Source organism: Crocuta crocuta, unplaced genomic scaffold (assembly GCF_008692635.1).
Source record: "Crocuta crocuta isolate KB4526 unplaced genomic scaffold, BGI_CrCroc_1.0 scaffold4, whole genome shotgun sequence".
Lineage (NCBI taxonomy): Eukaryota > Metazoa > Chordata > Mammalia > Carnivora > Hyaenidae > Crocuta > Crocuta crocuta.
The window spans coordinates 3,045,710-3,066,674 of NW_027529996.1; the positions used below are offsets into that span (position 1 = coordinate 3,045,710).

Below are 20,965 nucleotides of genomic sequence, written 5' to 3' on the forward strand. Positions count from 1 at the left end.
GTTAAGTTCTGACTATCTAGCATAGGAGTTGGCAAATTACAGAGCCAAATTATGTGAGCGAAGTCCGGTTTATTGAAATAAACACATTTATTCATTTATATATTTTCTACAATTGCTTTCTTGGTATAACAGCAAAGTTGAGTAGTTGCAACAGAGACTTTATGGCCTGCAAAAAGTTTAAAATACTGTCTGGATCTTTACAGAAAAAGTTTGCAGCTTCCTGATCTAGCAGGTAAGGAAGAAACCAGGGATTTCTCATTTAATTTCTGGGCTAAATTTAACTTGATATTTCTCCTTCCTCTTCCCTTTCCCTGTCCTCCTCCTCTTCCTCCTCCTCCTTCTAATTTTAGAGGGATGCGTGTGAGCTGGGGAGAGGGGTGGGTGGGAGTGGGGGGAGAGAGAGAGAGACAGAGACAGAGAGAGACAGAGAGAGAGAATTTTAAGCAGGCTCCACGCTCAGCCTGACAGGGGCCTTGATTCCAGATCCCTGGGATCACAATCTGAGCCAAAATCAAGAGTTGGATGGACATTCAACCAACTTAGCCACCCAGGCACCCCTAACCTGATATTTCCATGAGAACATTCTAGCACATGAGCATTACATAGTATTTTATCTGAAATGGCCCTAAAACAATTTGGAATTGGTTTGGGAAGTAGCATAGTTTCTGGGAGGAAACATAGTTTCTGTTTTTCAGTAAATATGTTATGAAGAAACTTTGAAAGTTGTCTGTAGTTGGGGGTTCCTGGGAATTAATTTTGTAAAAGAGAAAGGAGTGAGGAAGGAAAAGGCTAGTTCGTTTTGATTTAGACTGACAACCCTAACACCTGTATTTATTAGTGTGTTAGGTTCATTTTATATCATTATTCATTAGGCAAACATTTGATCCAGTGTTGACGTCTATCAGTTTTCACATTGTATGCATGGAGATTTTTTTGTTGCTATTGTCAGTTTCCATTAAAAAGGGATCTCTCTTGCTCACTGATGTATTTTCACTATCTAAAATAGCACTTGACTATATAGATGTTTAAATAATATTTGTTGAATGAATGAACTCAGATAAGAGATTTTATTTTTGTAGCAGGATTGTGGTTTTTCAAAAATGTCTACAATCAGTTTGTACCTAGGAAATAGGTAATAATGAGATATCCACAAGCCTTTATGAAGAACATACCTTTCCAGACTAATGGTGTTAACTGTGAGTCCTATCAGCTCATTACATAGTAGTAACTATATAGTCACTTCAGTGAAGCTTTGGTGCCGGGAAGCCTAATTATAAATTGATGTGAACTGGTTAGGTTATAGGTTTCATTTGGTGAATTTCACACGGACTTTAATGATCTTAACTCTGATTTTGCAAACTGCTGTAGGTTCTAAATTACCTTGAGGGTTGTTATCATATTTATATAAAGTTCTCAAATGTAGTTAAATCATTTTAATACAGTTGGCTTATAATTTTTTCCTTATCTCTCCAGATGCCGTTCATAATAATGAAAAGATATTACTAAATACTGACCATTGACTTACTCATGGTCCCTTGCGGTTTGTTTAGCAGATCTGATTCCACTCAGTCATGAGCTGTTTTCATTCTACTTTTCAGATAACCTCAAAGAGTCCCTAATTATAAAGACATACACTAAACCACTTAAAATTAGATTGGATTATAATGAAATTAAAAAAAAAAGTATTCAAAATTTGTAGGAGATGCTACACTTTAAAATTGCTTGGAAATAGATGGGATATGCAGTATGCATAGTGCTTAGGCTCTAACCAATTTGTGGTTGTCATGGCTAAAACCCAGTATAACAGAATGGAGGAAAGTAGGCAGATGCAAGCTAAATGTAAAATAAGACAATGCAGTCTCATTTGCTGAGGAAAACAGTAATTCAAAACAAATAGTTCCCTTTAGTTTTATGTTAACAGATAAAAATCTCAAAGGCAGTCATAATGGCTCTTAAATTAAAAATCAGCAATGTGATGCTCTTTTTTTCTTCTTTAGATTGTGCTTTTGTTTAAACAAATGGGATGCTGACTATATTCATAGAAAAATAGCTTGTAGCAACCTGAGGAAATTGATCCTCTATTCCAGTCGTTTGGTGGACTACCCCCCTTGGGGCCATATCTGGCTGTTTCCCACCTTTGTAAAGCAAGTGAGCTAAAAATGTTTTTTACATTTTTAAAGCATTTCCCCCCCAGTATTTTGAAGCTGTTACTCCACTGTCTTCTCATTTGCCTTGTTTCCCATGAGAAGTTTTCTTTGCTCCTTTCCATGTAACTTGTCTTTTTTAATCTGGTTCCTTTTAAGATTTTTCTCTGCCACTGGTTTTGAGCAATGTGATTATTATGATGTGCTTTGGTCTAGTTTTCTTCATGTTTTTGTGCTTGGGATTGGTTGAAGTTCTTGAATTTATTGGCTTATTTTCATCAAATTTGGGAAGTTTTTATCCATTATTTCTTCAAATAATTTTTCTATCCCCCATTTCTTTCTTTTGAGGACTCGTGTTATACATTTTGTAATTGTGTTAGACTACTTGAAGTTCTTCAGTTCACTGATGTTCTTTCATTTATTTCTTTTTTCTCTTTGTATTACATTTTGGATAATTTCAAGTTCACAGTTCTTGCTGTCTATTCATATTATTATGCATTTATTCTCATCCAATATAGTTTCATTTAGACCTAGTTTTCATCTTTAGAAATTCAACATGAGTGATTTTTACACCTTTCATGCCTTTTCTTAAGTTTTTTCACATATAGACTATAGTTATAAAAATCGTTTTAATGTTCTTTTCTGCTGATTCTAACATCTGTCAGTTCTGGGTCATTTTCTGTTTTTCTGCTTATGATAGGTCATGTTTTCCCACTTCTTTGCATGTCTGATAAGTTTTAACTGGCTGGTAAACATTGTAAATTTTGCCTTGTTAGGTGCTTCATATTTTTTCTGTTCTTATAAATCTTGAGTTTTGGTTTGAGACAGTTTAATTATTTGGAAATAGTTTAATTCTTCCAAGTCTTGCTTTGAAGATTAAGTGTTTAGTCTGTATCTGATTGTTCCCCACTACATAGCCAAGACTTTTCTAACCACTGCACATGAACTGCACAGAATTTCAATCTGGCTGTTAGGAACAGGCACTGCTCCCTGTCCTGTGTGAATGCAGGGTACTTTGCCTGTAATTCTTTTGAGTAGTAATTTCTTCACACATGTGCATCAGTCATTGCTATACTGACTACCTCAGGGATAGATCCCTTTGGCGATCTTCAGAGTTTCTCTCTGTGTCATGCCCTGTTTTCTGATTCTTTTGGTTTCCTTGGACTCAGCTCTGTCTTTAAAACTTGGACTACTTGCCTGGATTTCTGCTCTCAGCACCAAGGCCTGGAAACTTTTTTTTTTAATGTTTATTTTGAGAGAGAGAGAGAGAGAGAGAGCACGAGCAGTGGAGAGGCAGAGAGAGAGGGAGAGAGGGAATCCCAAAGAGGCTCCACACCATCAGCACAGAGCCCAGCATTGGGCTCAATCTCACGAATAGCAATATCTTGACCTGAGCCGAAATCAAGACTAGATGCTTAACCCACTGAGCCACCCGTGCACCCTGGCCTGGAAACTTCCTTAACTTAAGACTGTAAGCTGGGGCAATTGTAGGGCACATTTGTGTGTTTCTCATCTTTCAGGGATCACTGTTCTTTACTTCCTGATGTCCCATGCTTTGAGAACTATAGTTTCATATATTTTGTCCAGTTTTTTGGTTGATCCGAATAGGACAGTATTTTTTGGTGCCTGTTGTATGTTGTAGCCAAAAGTGATAGTTGGGATGTTGAAATTTAAGATTTAGTAGTTATGAATAATTCCAGGTAAAGATACACAGAGTTGGACCATAGGTATGAATGGAGTAGAGGTGTGAAGGTCATCTAATGAGTCGTCCACATGGACTTTGAAGTCAACTAAGTAGATGGATTTGAGATAGAGAGTAAGACTTTAAGCCAAGAGCCAAAGCTGTGGAGTTGTAATACTGCATGTTTTATGTGTTTGGTTAGGAAAATACTCTTTTAAAATTATGTTAAATTGTCTTATCTTTTCTTCTAGAACCTTCTGACAACTTAAGGGAGATTCTCCAAAATGTAGCCAAGTTGCAAGGAGTATCAAATATGAGAAAACTAGGCCATCTGAATAACTTTACTAAGGTAAGTAATTTGAGTCTTTATGAAAATGATCACTTAAAATTCTCTGTTCCTTATTATACTTATCTCAGATACCTTTTAACTGTCATTAACAAGAAATTCTTGAGTAATCACCCAGTATTAGTGCTTTCCTCTTGCTTCTCATGGATTTTGTCATGTGTTATTAATTTCAGTATTTGAATAATGGGAGTATTATGTGCTGCTTATAGAAAATTTGGTAGGTTCAGAAAAGAAAAAAGTCACTAAGAAGTCCATCATCTAGTCATTAGTGTTTTTTCACATGATATGTTTCTTTGCCTTTTTAATTAACTCACTTTTATATGATAATATATGATTGTAATTAATGTATGTTTGTAGTAAGTTATGTGTGTGTGGCATTTCATAGGCATAACCATAATTTCTAGAGAAATATTAAAACTTCCTCTCTTTTTTCCCTCATCTTCTATGTCCATTTTCTGGATCTTGATTAGAGCCCAGGATAAATGTGGTGGCCCTCATCCCAATACTGACTTGATCCTTATTAGAATCAAGAATTCTTGACTTTGATAGATGGTATGTTTTTGAACGTGGTAATGCTGGACAACCAACTCTTGGAAACACTAAAATGCCTATTATTTGAGGTGATACCATAAATAGGAAATAGAATGATTCCTTTGGGAAAAATTATTTCTTTTTTTAGTTTAAAAAATATACATTGTTCTGCTACATCTTAAATTTGGGAGTAATTATGTATTTTAGCCCCTTACTACTCAAAAGTTTGATCCATAGACCAGCATTGACATCACCTTGACGCTTGTTTGAAACGTTCTATTTTTGGCCCCACTCCAGACCTACAGAATCAGAATCTCCATTTTAATAAAGATTCTCAGATGAATTGTGTGTACATTAAAGTTTGAGTGGCACTGTCCTAATCATTCCAAAATGTCTAATTCTTTACTATCTAATAGTTGGATATGGCTCGGACTTTATTTTACAGGTATAAATGGATAAGAATATAGTCACTATGTAGCAAAACTGTTTTTTCAGTATGGTGATGTGAATTAAATATAAAATAGAGTAGGTTTTTTTTTTCATAGAGAAGTAAGTACGTATGCATTAATTTTTTGTGTGTGAAATTTTGGAATATTCTGGCATGTATTTATATATAACAGATTATATGAGGGACAAGAAAATTTATTTTTAAAAAATTTTTTAAATGTTTATTTTTGAGAGACAGAGTGCATGCAGGGGAGGAACAGAGAGAGAGGGAGACACAATCCGAAGCAGGCTCCAGGCTCCAAGCTGTCAGCAGGGAGCCCGATACGGGGTTCAAACTCATGAACCGTGAGATCATGACCTGAGCCAAAGCTGGATACTTAACCAACTGAGCCACCCAGGCGCCCCTGTTTGTTTATTTTTGGAGAGAGAGAGAGAGAATATCCCAAGCAGGCTCCACACTCTCTCTGCAGAGTCCTTTGCGAGGCATCAACTCACGAACCGTGAGATCATGACCTGGGCTGAAATCAAGAGACGGACNAGAGACGGACGCTTAACCGACTGAGCCACTCAGGCACTCTAGAAAGTAATATTTTTAAAACAGCTTCCAAAAGCAATGAATAAGTGCTTGAGAAAGAGTTTTCAAAAATATCCCTGGGTATGTTTTCTTTTTTTAATAAAAGTAATGAAAATCTTCAAATGCATGCTTCAGTGTGCTCATCAGGTAATGTCAAGTCTTTTAGACCCAAAGTTCTTTCAAGATTGTCAATGATATCTCCTGGTTTCACTCCCTTCTATTAAATTTCCCAGTTTTATCTCACATTCTTCACTCAACTCGAGTAAGTTTTAACCACTTGCCTAGATTTGACCATTAAAAACGAATTTAATATAGGTTTATGTCCTGTTTGAACTCATGGTTCCTGTCATAATCAGGTTGACATTTTGATATGAGGTTCCACATCTTTGGCCAGCTGCGTTCTGACAGTTGGGGATGGATGTAAGGATGGCGGTATTTCTTTTTTTTTCATTCTGGCACTAATATGGATCTTAAAGCAATATTAAAAATCTAGAGCAGCATCTTCCAGTAGAAATAAAATGTGAACCACATATGTAATTTAAAAATTTCCAGCACCACACTAAAAAGGGAAAGGAAGCATGTGAAATTATTTTTAATAATACATTTTCTTTAATCCAGTACATCCAAATTATTGTCATTTGATGTAATTAGTATAAACTATTAATGAAATGCTTATTAACATTTTATACTAAATCTTTGAAATCAAATATGTATATTATTCATGTAGTACATTATAGTTCAGACCAGCCACATTTATGGTGCTCATAGCAACCTGTGGCTAGTAAATACCAGCCATAATGGACAGTACCTATATAGACTTTTTGGAGTAGTAGTTTAAACATTAATTTTCGGAATCTTTTGGACACTTTTTTCCCTTCTCTATTCTCCATTTATTTCTGTGTTAATCTCAACTTCTCTGAGTTAAGGTTAGTTGCCCTGTCCCTTTTCCCCTTTCCCATTTCCTTGTTTCTGTATCTTTGAATTTTTCCCACAGTATTTCACTGGGTTATTTTCTTCACTTGGTCTTTCCTTGGTTTGTGTTCTCCCCGTCTCTTTTCTCCCTTCACTCTCTCCTTTGTTCTCTTTCTTTCCCTCTTCCCTTTGTCACCTCTTTCTTTGCCTTTCTCCAACCCCTTCCCTCTCTTTCTTTCTCTCAGTTCTCTCTCCTTTCCCTGTCTTTTCCCCCATTGTACCACTGTAGACTACAGAATGATTTATCTCCTTAATAAAGGCACTAGGCTTTGGGGCTTTTTGTATTCTTGTTTATTTTTTATTTTGCTATATCCTCTCTTTATAATGTTCACATTTCCCTCTGGCCCTGTGCCAGCTTATAGCAACCTTTTATTTTCTATTATAAATTATTTATGGGTTTAAAACCAGAAAACCAGATTTACTAGAATTTGTCTACATTATGAGGGACTAAACCTTGAGTTGGGGTCTGAGGGCTCTCCTATTAGTAAACTCCATGAGCACTGGACTTGATAAAATTAGTTTTGCTGTCCTATGATAACAGTGGGAAAAGCATGAGCTTTAGATCAAATAGGTAGAGACTTACATCCCAGCACTGATCCTAACTAGTTAAGCAAGGCAGTCTCGGGCAGATTTCTCTACTCCGGTAAAGAGGCAAGGTCTGAATACAGTGCCTGGCACATAATATGTCCTTTGTAACAGGTAGCGCTTTTGTTTTTGTTTGCTGTTGCGTTTTTTGCCATTTTTCTGGGTGTTTTTTGGCCGACTCCAAGGGCATGAGTCTGTTTAATAGTTCAAATTGCAGATTGGTAAGCTGTTACTATAACAGGGTTTTTTGACCTCAGTAATTCTGACATATTGGGTCCGATAATTATTTGTTTCAGGAGGCTGTCTTCTTCATTGTAGTGTGTTTAACAGCATCCCTGCTTCTATCCCCTAGGTGCCAGTAGCACACTTCCACCAGTCGTGATAATCAAAAATGTCTCCAGACATTGCCAGATATTTCCTGGGGAACAGAATTGCCCTTGGTTAATAACTACCGCTGTAAATAAATGTCTGTAGATTTTATTATATTTCTTCAAGCACCTAGTGCAAAGTAAATGCTTACTGTAAATTTAATCATGATATATCTTTGAATTCCATTTTATTGGAGAGCTAGGTGCATAAACATTTACATAGCTGTCATTTCTCTAAAATCTGTAAGTTCATTTCCTTGTAAAGTTAGAAATTGAGAAATCTCTATGAATATCTCTATAGAATAAGAAAATAAGAAAAATAATTACAATGCCATTTAGACTAGTTAGGAGTTAGTTGGTTACCCTTCTCTGTGTTCCCCTAACAGATTATGTGTGTCTACTAAATTTTATGTGTTCTTTTGTTGTTACTATTTGTTGTGGGTTACTGTTTTATTAAACTGAGTTCTTAAGCACAAGAAACATGTAGTGTTTATTTTTCTATTCTATTCATTTTTACTCCAAAGCCTGGTATATAACAAGTGTTTAAAGATTTTATGTTACATTGAGAAGATTTTGCATTTTTAACAATGGGTTTTTATTGTATTACTAGTTGTTTTGTTATTAATTATGAGCTTGCTGTTAGGATTAACTTAATTTAGTAAGTCAGTGGGGCTATAGTCTCGTATAGGGTAGACCTCATCTGCAGAATTAAACTTCCTTTTAAGGCCTGAAGAGAGGTGCTAGTGATGTGATCCTGTAACCATGTGAATGTCACACACCCATGCTTGCCTTCTGACATCATTTCACTAGATAAAGTAATGTGTATAACAGACTGCTGATGAATATAATCTTAGTATCCTATTTTTAAAACTGACAACATGCTTATAATCTAAAGACCTGTTTAAAGATGAGGTATTTCAGCTCTTTATATTCTAAAAGTTCTCTTTCCCTATATTTAATCTGCTATTCATATTGAAAGCTCCAGAGGAGTCATTATTTTGTTCTTTTTTTAAAAAAAAAAACCCTCAAAAATAGTATAAGCTAAATATAAAAAATTAAAATGGCATAGAACAATATATGGTGAAAAGTGAAAGTCTTCTCTCAGATACCCTTTCATCTTTTTCCTCACTGTGACAAAAATACCATTCTCTAGAGGGAACCACTAGGAAGTATTTATGCTTTTCTGATACGAGTGTGTTTGTGTGTATGTGTGTATTTCATTGAGTTGTGAGAATTAAATGAACTAAACAAAAAGTTGTGTTTAATATAGTACTCAGTTTACCATTTATTATATATGTATGCACAAAGGTCTTTTTTTTAATACAGTCATGACGTATATTGATTTATAGTTTTTTTCCACTTTCCAATATATCCTAGAATCCTTTCCTTTTCTATAAATATAGATCTACTACTTTTTTTATAGCTGCATGTATGTATGTGGATATATATATGTGTGTAGATATATCCACAAAATATATGTGTATATATATATATATATTCCTACACATACATACATACAAACATATACCATAATTTAATCATTCCATTGTTAAAAAATGGTTTTCCTACTTTTTGCTGTTTTAAGTCATGTATAGTAACACTTGTGTACTTTCTTGTGCTGAATAGAGTTTTCGAAGTGTGATTACTTAGCCAAAGGCCTTTGTATTTCTTATTTTAAAACCTGCTTCTACAGTGCACTCTGCAGGCGTCTGGGTGGTTCAGTCAGTTGAGTGTCTGACTAATTTTGGCTTAGGTCTCTATTCCAGGGTCATGGGATTTAGCCCCTGCGTTGGGCTCCATGCTCAGCATGGAGCCTGCTTAAGACTTTCTCTCTTTCTCTCTCTCTCTCTCTCTCTCTCTCTCTCTCTCTCCCCCCTCCCTCCCTCCCTCCCTCTCCCATGGTCACGTTCTCTCTCTCTCAAATAAAAATAAAAAATAAAATGCACTCAGAAAAGACCATTCTGTGTTGATATATTTATTTATTTTAAGTTTAGATTATTCTGTCTGTTGCTTATTTGGAAGAACTATTCATTTAACCTTCAGAGCAATTTGAGTAAAATGCGAATAGCATTTAACTGCCCTGTTTTAATTGGTCATTACATTTTTAAAAAATTAATAATTTTAATAAGCATCTCAGGCATTTTAATTACCTTGAGATAGTTTAGGCTTCTATTTTACCTTTGTCAGAATATAATACTGTTTATTGTTCCTTTTGAATATCTCGGTTTTTATAAGAAAGCCTTATAAGAAACAAATTCAACAAATTTAATTCAACAGAGCTAAAGTTAAAAAGAAGATATTTGCTCTCATGATAAGGAAAACCAAATGTTGAGTCCTAATTTCAAGCAGAACAACCTGAGGGCTGAAAACATTGTTAACTGTCTTCTGTCTCTCCCATTTCATAGCTTTCTCTTTTTTTTAAAGTTAGCTTCATTCTGAAACACCTTTGATTTGGCTAAGATACATCATCTTTACAGCTTTTAGTCCTAAAAGGAGATCGTTGCCTTCTCCTGTCGTCTTCTATGTGTACCTCATTTTGGTCACATTCAGCTGGGCATTGTAACTGATAGTCATCAAAACACATGAGCCGGGAGCAACAGAAACCCAATGAAAAGCGCAATATCTAATAATTTTGCATTTTAAGTGATTGTTAAGATAGTGATTCTTACATTTTGAAAGATCTTTAGTGATTTCTAAACATAATTCATGATTTTATTCTTAATAAAACACACTTCTGTGATAGAGCAGGCAGCGTTATGTTTTAATAACTTACACAGGAGACAAAAAGTTACCAATAATGGCTAAGATAGTGGAGAAACTACTTAATGACAGAAGATTGATTAGTAATTCAGTCAGTTGTTGAAGCAGGATGAGATTCTCATTGTTTAAACACACCAGTTTAGGGTTCTTCTTGCTGTTTTTTGCCTGTTCCTAGAGTAAGACTTAAGGGGTTTAATTTGTACTTTCGGGTTTGGTTATTAAAATTAGGAGATGATTAGTAAGGTACTGAGTCAGTCACTATAAGAATTTTGTACTAAAATAGTTTATTCCTAGTATTTCGAAACTTCTAATAGGTGAACTCTTGGTGATGGAAAGTGAAAGTATAATATTTCTTTGATAATAAAAATTCAGAATCTTACCAGTGTCTTCTCTAATTTCTTATTCTTAATATATGTGAATTATTTACATATAGAGAGCTTAGTCTTTATTTGGGATAATTGTAATTCATAAAGGATATTTTCATTTAAGATTACTTAAGAAGATCCTTTTCATAATTCTGGAAACAACTTAAAAACATTAATTAACCATCATTGAAAGCATTACCCTAACATCTATTGCTGTCTCTGGGAATTAGGCACCCATAATGACAAATAATGCTGTTTTGTCATAAATTGTTCTTTTTAGTTGTTAGTTGTGATATTCCACTTTCCAACTGAGTTGACATTTTTCTCAGAAATGTGTCTTGATATTGAAAAACAAAAGAAATGTTTGTTGCAGTTGAAACATTTGTCTTGCATTGGTATTAGATAGCAGAAAATGATAGTCCTTTCAAAATACTTTTCAAATTGTGGTTTTTGGAGACCGTAATAACTTTGAGAGGTTGTTTTTTTTAGCTTTTTATCAAAAGTACTAACTCTAACAAGTGTTAAATTAATGGTGGACAGTCATACATTTTGTGTCTAACAAGGTAATTTGGGAATTGTTTCCCTTAATATACAGTTTTCTACAAGGATATCTGTCACATGTGAAAAAGATACTGCAAAAAATGAGCACCAAGTACATACGTAAGAGTATGTTTCTACCAACCCTTGGCAACATTTTGTTTACTTTATTTCTAGGATTTCAAAGTATTTTGTTTTATTAACATCCATTGCTACTATAGCAGAAAAAATGGAACTACTGCCTTTTTAGAAATTGAGATATACAATCGGTTTAAGAAAGTAACATTTTCCCATTTTAAAAATATTTTATATATGTTGATATAAACAAATTGTAAGCTTCATTTTTCTGTTTGAGTTAGAATATGTCAAAGGTTTAAGTGATCATAATACCGTGATAAGCAGTTTTTTTTTTAATGTATGGTACCATACAGTGACAATGCTAGTAATCTTAAATACCTTGAAATCTCAAATACTAAATTATGTTTAATAGTTTAATAGTGTTAAGTGTAGTTTTTAATGTGTCTTTTAATCCTTTGAAATGGGCAGTTTTTATATGTGTGTTCCTAGTTAGCTGTTTTGGAAAAAATAATGGTTAATTACATTTACTCCTTTTATGTGTATATAACCAGAGTATATAGTTCTCCAGACTTTTGATTCATACCATTTTTGAGGCTGGAGAAATGAAATAAAGATAGTAATATTCAGTTATTTCTTTATTTTTTATATTCAGTCTCCCTTTCCCCTTTGTCCCTGTGTAAATAATTTTAATACAAAATTGTAGTAACATTTTTCACAGTGGCCTCCGGACTCTAGCTGGTTTGGTCTGATTTCTGGCTTTACCACTTACTTTACCACTTACTAGCTCTTTGGCCTTGGAAAGTCATATTACCTACTATCTTCAAGGCTCATTTGTCTTCATTTACAAAAATAGGGGTAATAAGATTAATAGTCAATAAATGTTACTTCTGTTCCTATTCATGAATTCTTTATATAGATAACCATCTCCAGGTTATGTAATGCATATTGATTATAAACATTTCTAAAATACAGAAAAGCACAGAGAGGAAAACAAATCACCTATGAATGCACGTTCATTTTCGGTGTTAATATATTAATGTATAGACTTTTAAAAAATGAATCTTAGGGGCGCCTGGGTGGCTCAGTTGGTTGAGTGTCCGACTTTAGCTCAGGTCATGATCTCACGGCTCGTGGGTTCGAGCCCCGCATCCGGCTCTGTGCTGACACCTAGCTCAGAGCCTGGAGCCTGCCTCAGATTCTGTGTCTCCCTCTCTCTCTGACCCTCCCCTGCTCATGCTATCTCTCTCTCAGAAGTAAATAAAACATTAAAAAAATTAAAAAAAATTTTTTTTAATGTATCTTTAAAAAATACATCTTTTAGAATTTTCCCCGTCTTACCAGAGTACATTATACATGTTTTTCCTTATGTTTAAATATTATATAATATTCATAGGCTGTGTTCATTTCCTCCTTTATGAACATTTTGTTTCCAGTTCTTTACCATTGTAAATAATGTCATGATTTTCTTAGGTTTGAACCACTTTACATTTTAGATTACTTTGTTCATATAAATCACCAAAAGCAGATCCTGACCGTAGTGTGTTTTTCCAGTTTTTAAAAAATGTTTGCTTATTTATTTTTGAGAGAGTGAGCATGCAAGAGAGCATGCAGGAGCAGGGGGTAGGGTCAGAGAGAGAGGGAGAAGGAGAATCCCAAACAGGCTCCTAGCCATCAGTATAGAGCCCAACATGGACACAGGAACCTTGAGATCATGAGTGGAAATCAAGTCGTATGCTTAACCAGCTGAGCTACCCAGGCGCCCTACATTCCAATTTACTTTACAAAATGTTTTCAGTTTATAATTTCTGTTTATAATACAGTGTATTGCCTAATTTGGAATAATCCTGTTAAAAAGCAGTTTCTTGCCAGTTTGGCAAACTTTATGTCAAATGGCATTTTTCAGTGCATTTGGTTCAGAATTTAGGAAACAGGAAATATGTCATGTCATTAAATTCTTTGTACGTTTTCTTGACCTCTTCTCAGTAATCTTTCCGCAACTTGTTTAGGCCTTTCACATTATAAGGGACTGCTTATATTACTTTGCTATGTGATGATAGAATGGTAAGGGCTGAATTATGTACTCCCCAAATTCATTTGTTGAAACCTTCATCCTTAGTACCTCAGAATGTTCATGCATTTGGAGACACGGCCCTTAAAGAGGCAATTGAGGTAAGTTAGGTAATATGTGTGATCCCCAATGCGGTATGACTGATGTTCTGATAAAAGAAGGAGATTAGTACACATATATACACAGAAGAACAGCGATATGAAGACTGAGAGAACCAAGGAGAAAGGACCTCAGAACAAAGAACATGAGTAAATAAATAAATAAGTAAATAAATAAATTTCTGTTTTTGAGCCACTTGGTATTTGTTATAGCAGCTCTAGCAAACTAAGATCTTTTAACCTTTTGCTTATCATATTTTTACAAATACTTTTGACTAATATTTAACTTTTAGGTATACAGTTGGCTTTTTAAAGATATATAAATTCTCTTTTGTCTTGACTCTTAATAAGTCTTACATTTTATTTTAAGTCTATATGTATAAAAATGTCCTCACCCTCCATTTTTTAGTACTTTTAACATTGCAACAAAATGCAATAAAAATAACAGAATTTTATACCGTTTGAAAGTCTAAAGCTTCATTGTTCATCATATTTCAGAATTCTGAGGATTTTATAGGAATACCAGTGTAAACATTTTAGATAAAGACCTGTAAACAAAAGCTTTGTAGCTTGTTCTGTTTGCTTATTTCCACAGCATTTCCTTACCACACAAAGTGATCATTTGTGTAGTCTCCTTCCTTGCTATGAAAATAGCACATTATCTTAGAGTTACTCTATTCCTGTTCTGTTTCTTATTCCATTTGGAACATTTCTTTTTTTTCCTTTTTTTTGGGGGGGATTTTTTTTTTTTTTTTTTTTTTTCTTTTTTTTTGGGGGGGTTTTTTTTTTTTTTTGCTTCTAAAGAAGAAAATGGATAGGAAATTTATAAGGAGCCTACCAATAGGATAGGTATAGCTTTTTTTTTTTTCCTCTACAGTATTGTGCCTTTTAAAATACATTCTTTGGTCCATTCCTTTCACAGAGACCAATGTGACAGCCACTTTGGTTGGTTTATTCTGTATGGTTAAGATGTTCATAACTTCATACTGAGGAAGAATAATAGCACTTGGAATCCCTTTTGATTCTTCAGTGTTAATTAAATGATCAACCTTCTCTTCAGTTCATTTCAGTTAGGCCTTTTAGGTAAACTTTTAGGTAAAAGTCAGTTTTCAGAACTCAGGCTAAAGTGGGTATTTAGTCATCTGGGTAATTGGTCAGTGTTCTTCATGAAAACAAGGAAAGCCTGTTTGAAGGTATAGCAGGAAACTGCTCAGTTGAAAAGAAATATAGGAGCCAAAGCTTTGGAGAAGAGAATCTTGTGGAGGTGAGCTTACTTCTCCTACAACTTTTGTTTGCCAGGTGATACTGGCTAGTGTAGAGTGTGGGCAGAAACCTAGGGACTCAGACCTTAGGCCCAGTGGTACTGTTGCTGAAAGTCAGAAAAAACAGCACAGACCTTTTGGTGGAGACCTAGAGGCAATATAGTATAAAGAGGTTCTTGTCTCAGTACATATGTTGAATCTTGGGACTCTCTGAGATGGGAAACCTAAAAATTTAAAACGAAACAATATTTGAAAATAAGGATGGAGCTTATAGTGTTTTTGCAAGACAAAAATTGGATATGTCATCTTCTTGGGACTAATGCCCTCAACAACAAATAAGTTTCAGTTGAAATGTAGGTTTCAGTTGAAAACAGGTTTCAGTTAAAACCTGGGGAGTGGGGAGGAAAAGGAGAAACAGAGGTAGACTGAATCTTACCGGAGCAGTATCTGTTCTGTGGTTAGCATTGTCCAGTGACCTAACAAAGAGGATAAGCCCTCTGTGGAGAAAGATACTATCAGGAGTCTGTACAAGTTTCTCTATACAAAGATTACAGGATCTACCAAGAGACAGGACTACATGAGTACAGTGAAAGGAAAAACATAGTAGAAATGGATCCAGAGGGGATCTACACATTCACATTCACTTATATAATCACTTCAGATACTTAAAATATTTATATATCAAGAAATATGGAGAAAATAGGTGAAAATGAGTTTTTTATTATTGGATATGTGTAAAGTTAAATGAAAATTCAAGAAAGGTAAAACAATGTCTAAAAGTTAAGAACTCACTAGATGGATGTGGTAGAAGATTAGCCATATAAGAAGACAGATAAATAGAAAAAATCTAACGAAAGCACTGAGATAAAAGAGAATGGAGAAAATAAAAAACAGGTTTTAGAGATTTACAGTATACATGAAAGGATCTGACATTTGAATTACCAGAAAGAAAAGAGGGAATTGGGCAATAAGTAATTTTGAAGAGATCATATACAAAATTTTCTAAAACTATTAAAATATATCAACCTAGAGATTTGGGAATTTCTGTTTTTCTAAGCAGGATAGATACAGAGAAAACCACACTTGAACAGTAAGATTGCTGAAAATCAAAAAAAAAAAAATCTTGAAAGGATCTGACCTTCAAAAGAGCCAATAGTAAGACTGATAAGCAGACTTTTCAATAGGGATAATGGAAACCATCTTGAAGCTCTTATAAAAATAGCTGCTAACCTATAAATGTATAAATCCAGGACGATATCCTACAAAAACAAAGTGAAAAAAAAATTTCCATGCAAACAAAAGTCGAAAGAATCCGTTACCACCAACCTTGGTTAAAAAATTAAGTAAATGAAAACACCCAATAAAACAGGTCAACAACAAATGTAGGATTCTTTAGACAGAAGAAAGAATATCCCACTAAGATACCACTGAGATGAAGAATAATGGAAAAGGTGAAATTGTTGGTAAATATAAATTGATATTGACTAAATATTAACTAAAGTAAAAATAACAGTAATATGGGGCTTGAAAGATCTGTAGAGAAAACAACAGTAAAGTGAAATGTGAGGTGAGTAATGGAAGTTCAAGTGTTTGAAGAGTCTAGCACTGTTGAGGACAATTAATAGTTAATTAATTAATGCATTAGTCTGTTAGTCCGTTAATAGTTAATGCATATTGTAATCTCAATGGCAACCATTAAAAAACAGTTTTAAAACCGTAAACTTGAGGGGGAAAGAGAGAATAATAAAGCATAATTGCCTGATTCAAATGAAAGCAAAAAGGAGAGTTAAAGAAACCTAAAATTGGGCGCCTGGGTGGCTCAGTCGGTTGAGCGTCTGACTTCAGCTCAGGTCATGATCTCACAGCTTGTTGAGTTCAAGTCCCGCGTCTGGTTCTGTGCCAACAGCTCAGAGCCTGGAGCCTGCTTCTGATTCTGTGTCTCCCTCTTCGGATTCTGTGTCTCCCTCTCTCTCTCTGCCCTTCTCCCACTAGAGGTCTCTCTCTCAAACATAAATAAAAACATTAAAAAAAAATTAAAAAAAAAACACCTAAAATTGGCAGCTCAAATAAAAACATTGTAAGGCGATAGAAATAAATATGCATATTTTAACTGTGGTAAAATCATATATTTTCTGGAATTTTGCTAAAGATAAATACTATGTTTTTCAGTCTAAAAAGTAACGTACATATAAATGACAAAACAGGGGCACCTGAGTGGCTCAGTCGGTTAAGCATCCGACTTCGGCTCAAGTCATGATCTCGCGGTTCGTGGGTTTGACCCTGCATCGGGTTCTGTGCTGGCAGCTCAGAGCCTGGAGCCTGCTTCAGATTCTGTGTCTCCCTCTCTCCCTGCCCCTCCCTCACTTGTGCTCTTGTATGTCTCTGCCTCAAAAATAAATAAACTATAAAAAAATTATAAAAAAAAAGAGTAGATAACACATTCATGTACTTTTGTTTTTCTGACAGCTTCTTTGTGATATTGGCCATAGTGAAGAAAAACTGGGTTTTAACTATGAGGATATCATAATTTGGTAAGTATAGTTTAGTTCCCTCCCTCACCTCTCTGGGTTTTAGCAGTTTCAACTGTAGTAATTTTAAACCAAAAGGATAGTGTAACACATTATATTTAATTTTGTGGAAACAGTTGTTTGAACATTGGAAAAATTTAGGATCTCCAGTATTTTTTAATTGTTACCCTTTTGTTCTTACTGATACTTTGTGATTACCAAATATAAAGAATCAAAGCTAATGAAGGAAATACATGGATTTCTACAATTTAAGCTTCTAAATTAAATCTGAAATTCATAGAGCAAGAGTTCTTATTATTCCCAGGAACGAGTAGAAGAACCTGTACACTTTTCTCTAGACCTCACTTAAGACAGAGTGTGCTGATGGCAGACTTTATTTTCTCAAGCCTACTGACAGAGACATATTGTTAGAATCTCAGAGTCATCTTTGTGGTGTGCTTGGAATTAAGCCATATATATAATCTGTGCCTACTGTTATAAAGTATTTACTGTGATTCTTTTTTTCTAAGCTTATTTATTTATTTTGAGGGAGAGAGAGAAAGAGAGCGAGAGCACACACGCATGAGTGGGGGAGTAGCAGAGAGGAGGAGAAACAGAATCCCAAGCAGGCTTAGCACCTTCCCCGCAAAGCCTGATGTGGGGCTTGAGCTCACAAACTGTGAGATCATGACCTGGGCCAAGATTAAGAGTCAGATGCTTAACTAACTCCACCACCCAAGCACACCTAAACCAATGATTTTTTGATGGGAGTGGAACCAGGTGGGCAGAGGGGAGTAGATCGTAGAGGTGTATATGATATAGTTTTAAAAAGGTGTATTTAGTTTCCCATTGTTTATATAAAACTACAGACAGTAGAACAAAATAACATTTTCTTGATTAGTAAGAATATACCAAGGCAGCACAGATTAGTGAAGTTCCATATTACAGTGAATGATTTTTATATATGTAAAATGACCAGTAGTTTTGCTTCTTTCAAACTGAAGAAGAATTTGAGGAAGTTTTATGTGTATTTGAAACTCATGCAGCAGAACTTGTTTTGTTTCCATGCAGTTTGCGGTTAGCTTTATTGAATGAAGCAAAAGAAGTGCGGGCAGCTGGTCTGAGAGCCCTTCGGTATCTCATCCACGACTCCAGCGTTCTGCAGAAGGTGCTAAAATTGAAAGTGGACTATTTAATAGCGAGGTAATTTTCCTAGAGCTGTCTGTGGCTTTTTTAAACATTATGTATTAAGTTTTAACATACTTACAAAGTGTGCAGATTTTTAGTGTAAAACCCAATAATTTTTACAAATATATACAACCAAGTACCCCATTATTTCAAATAAGACAGAATGTTTTCAGATTCCTGGTCAAGTTCCCTTGTGTCTCCAACCAATAGTAAACATTCTGTTTTTTTTCAGTGTAATCCAGTTTTCCCTGTTCTTGAGCATCCTGTATTGGAAAGTTACATAGTTACTCTTTTCTTTCCCCAGTGTTACTTGTGAGATTTATCCAAGCTGGTTTTTATTTTAAAGGCTGTGTAATATTTCATGTTATGAATAGACTACAGTTCATTTATTCTATTCTATTGGTGATTTTCTGGGTTGTTATCAGGATTTGGCTATTTTTTGCCCTGAACATTTATTTTCTTCTTCTTCTTCCTCCCCTCCTCCTCCTCCTCCTCCTCTCCTCCTCCTCCTCCTCTCNCCTCCTCCTCCTCCTCCTTCTGAGAGAGAGAGTATGCACGTGCGCATGGGGGAGTGGCAGAGAGAGAACCCCAAACATGTTCCACAGGCTCCTGCGGTCAGCACAGAGCCCAGTGCAGGGCTTGGTCTCAGGAACCGTGAGACCATGACCTGAGGTGAAATGAAGAGTTGAGCCCTTAACCTACTGAGCCACCCAAGTGCTCCTGCCTAAACATTCTTATAGGTGGACATAAATGCACTCCTTTTTCTTAAGTGTGTGTTGGAACTGCTGAGTCATAGGTTTATGTCTAGTTAGCTTTACTAAATACTGCCAGTTTTCCAAAGTGATTGGACTGATTTACATTCCTGTCAGTGATACTGGAGATTTCCAGTCTCTACATTTTCATCAGCACTTGCTTTCAGTTTTTAATTATAGACTTTCTGCTCTAGAGTTCATTGTGAGTTTCTTTGTGTGTGTGTGTTTTTTTTCTTTCTTTATTTTTTGAGAGAGAGGGCTTCTGTTAGTGCAGAGCCTGATATGGGGCTCGAACTCACAAACTATGAGATCATGATCTGAGCTGAAATCAAGATTCAGATGCTTAACCAACTGAGTCACTCAGGTGCCCCAAGTTTCCTTGTGGGTTTAATTTCCATTTCTCTAATAAGTAATGAATGATGTTAAGCACCTTTTGTTTGTTGGCTACTTGGACATCCTTGTCTTTTGCTTATTTGTATATTGGATTATCTGTCTATTTCATTATATAGGAGTTCTTGATGTTCTGGATATGATTCCTGTCAGTTATATGTATTGACAGTCTCTTCTCCAAGTCCATCTGCTTTGCCATTTGTCTCTTCCTAATTAATAGAATCTGATTTTATGGCTAATGCTCTTGCACTATTTGAAACATACTATACTATGTTTTCCTCTAAAGGTTTTATTCCTTTATATTTTTAATTAGGTGTCAGGTCGTGATTTATTTTTATGGATATGCAGTACATTTTAGCAGCATTTATTGAAGAGATTTTCCTGTCTTGTCAAGATTAGTGAAGCTTCTTTTGTAAACCAGATAACTGATAGTTATGGATCTGTTTTGCATTCACTAGTCTCTTTAGTCTGTTTGTCCGTTCTTGCCCGTTTCTCACTGTTTCAATGACTACATCTTGATACTGTGTTAATTATCTGTTGGTGTAAATCCTCCACCTTTTCTTCAAGAATATGTTGGCTATTTTATGCCCTGCATTTTCATATAAATTTTAGAATCAACTTGTCCATTGCCTTAAGATACTCTGGGATTTTAGTGGTAATTGCACAAAGTTTTAGATTAATTTGAGGTGAATTGATATCTTAACATTGAATATTCTAAACCTTTATTTATTTGGAACTTTAGTGTCTCTCAACAGTATTTTGTAGTTTTCTGTGCAGAGGTCTTGCATATATTATGTTTATTTTAAGGTATGTTTTTAATATCGTATGAATGTAAATTAAATTTTTTCTTTCTCATATTTTTTGCTGCTAATAGTGGGTTTTCAGTTTTGGTTTTTGGTTTGGATCACTTTCATCTCGTGATCTTGCTAGATTCAACTGTTCAGTTCTAATTGTTTTAAAACTTATTTTAGGGGCACCTGGGTGGTTAAGCATCTGACTTTGACTCAGGTCATGATCTCACAGTTCGTGGGTTCAAGCCCCGCAAGGGGGTCTGTGCTGACTGCCAGCTCAGAGCCTAGAGCCTGTTTCAGATTCTGTATCTCCCTCTCTCTCTGACCCTCCCCTGCTCATGCTGTCTCTCTCTGTCTGTCTCTCAGAAATAAATAATACGTTAAAAAAATTATTTTAGAGTTTCTTTGTATGTAATCATTAATTGCAAATGATGACTGTTTTATTTCCCCCTTTCTAAGTTTAGTATCCTTTATTTTTCTTGCTTTGTTGCACTGACTAGAAATAGTAGTAATGGACAACT

At 35.0% G+C, this 20,965-nt stretch overlaps 1 protein-coding gene across 3 annotated transcripts in view; it reads left to right on the forward strand.

Annotated features, from left to right (window-relative positions):
* RICTOR (RPTOR independent companion of MTOR complex 2) overlaps positions 1-20,965 on the forward strand; it is a 119,830-nt gene that overhangs the window by 33,653 nt on the left and 65,212 nt on the right. For all 3 annotated transcript variants that reach the window (XM_077763466.1, XM_077763467.1, XM_077763468.1), the window contains exons 2-4: positions 4,077-4,174; positions 17,283-17,347; positions 18,395-18,526. In XM_077763466.1, the coding sequence (XP_077619592.1) occupies positions 4,139-4,174; positions 17,283-17,347; positions 18,395-18,526 (233 nt within the window). In that variant the 5' untranslated portion in view covers positions 4,077-4,138. The remainder of the gene's footprint in view (positions 1-4,076; positions 4,175-17,282; positions 17,348-18,394; positions 18,527-20,965) is intronic.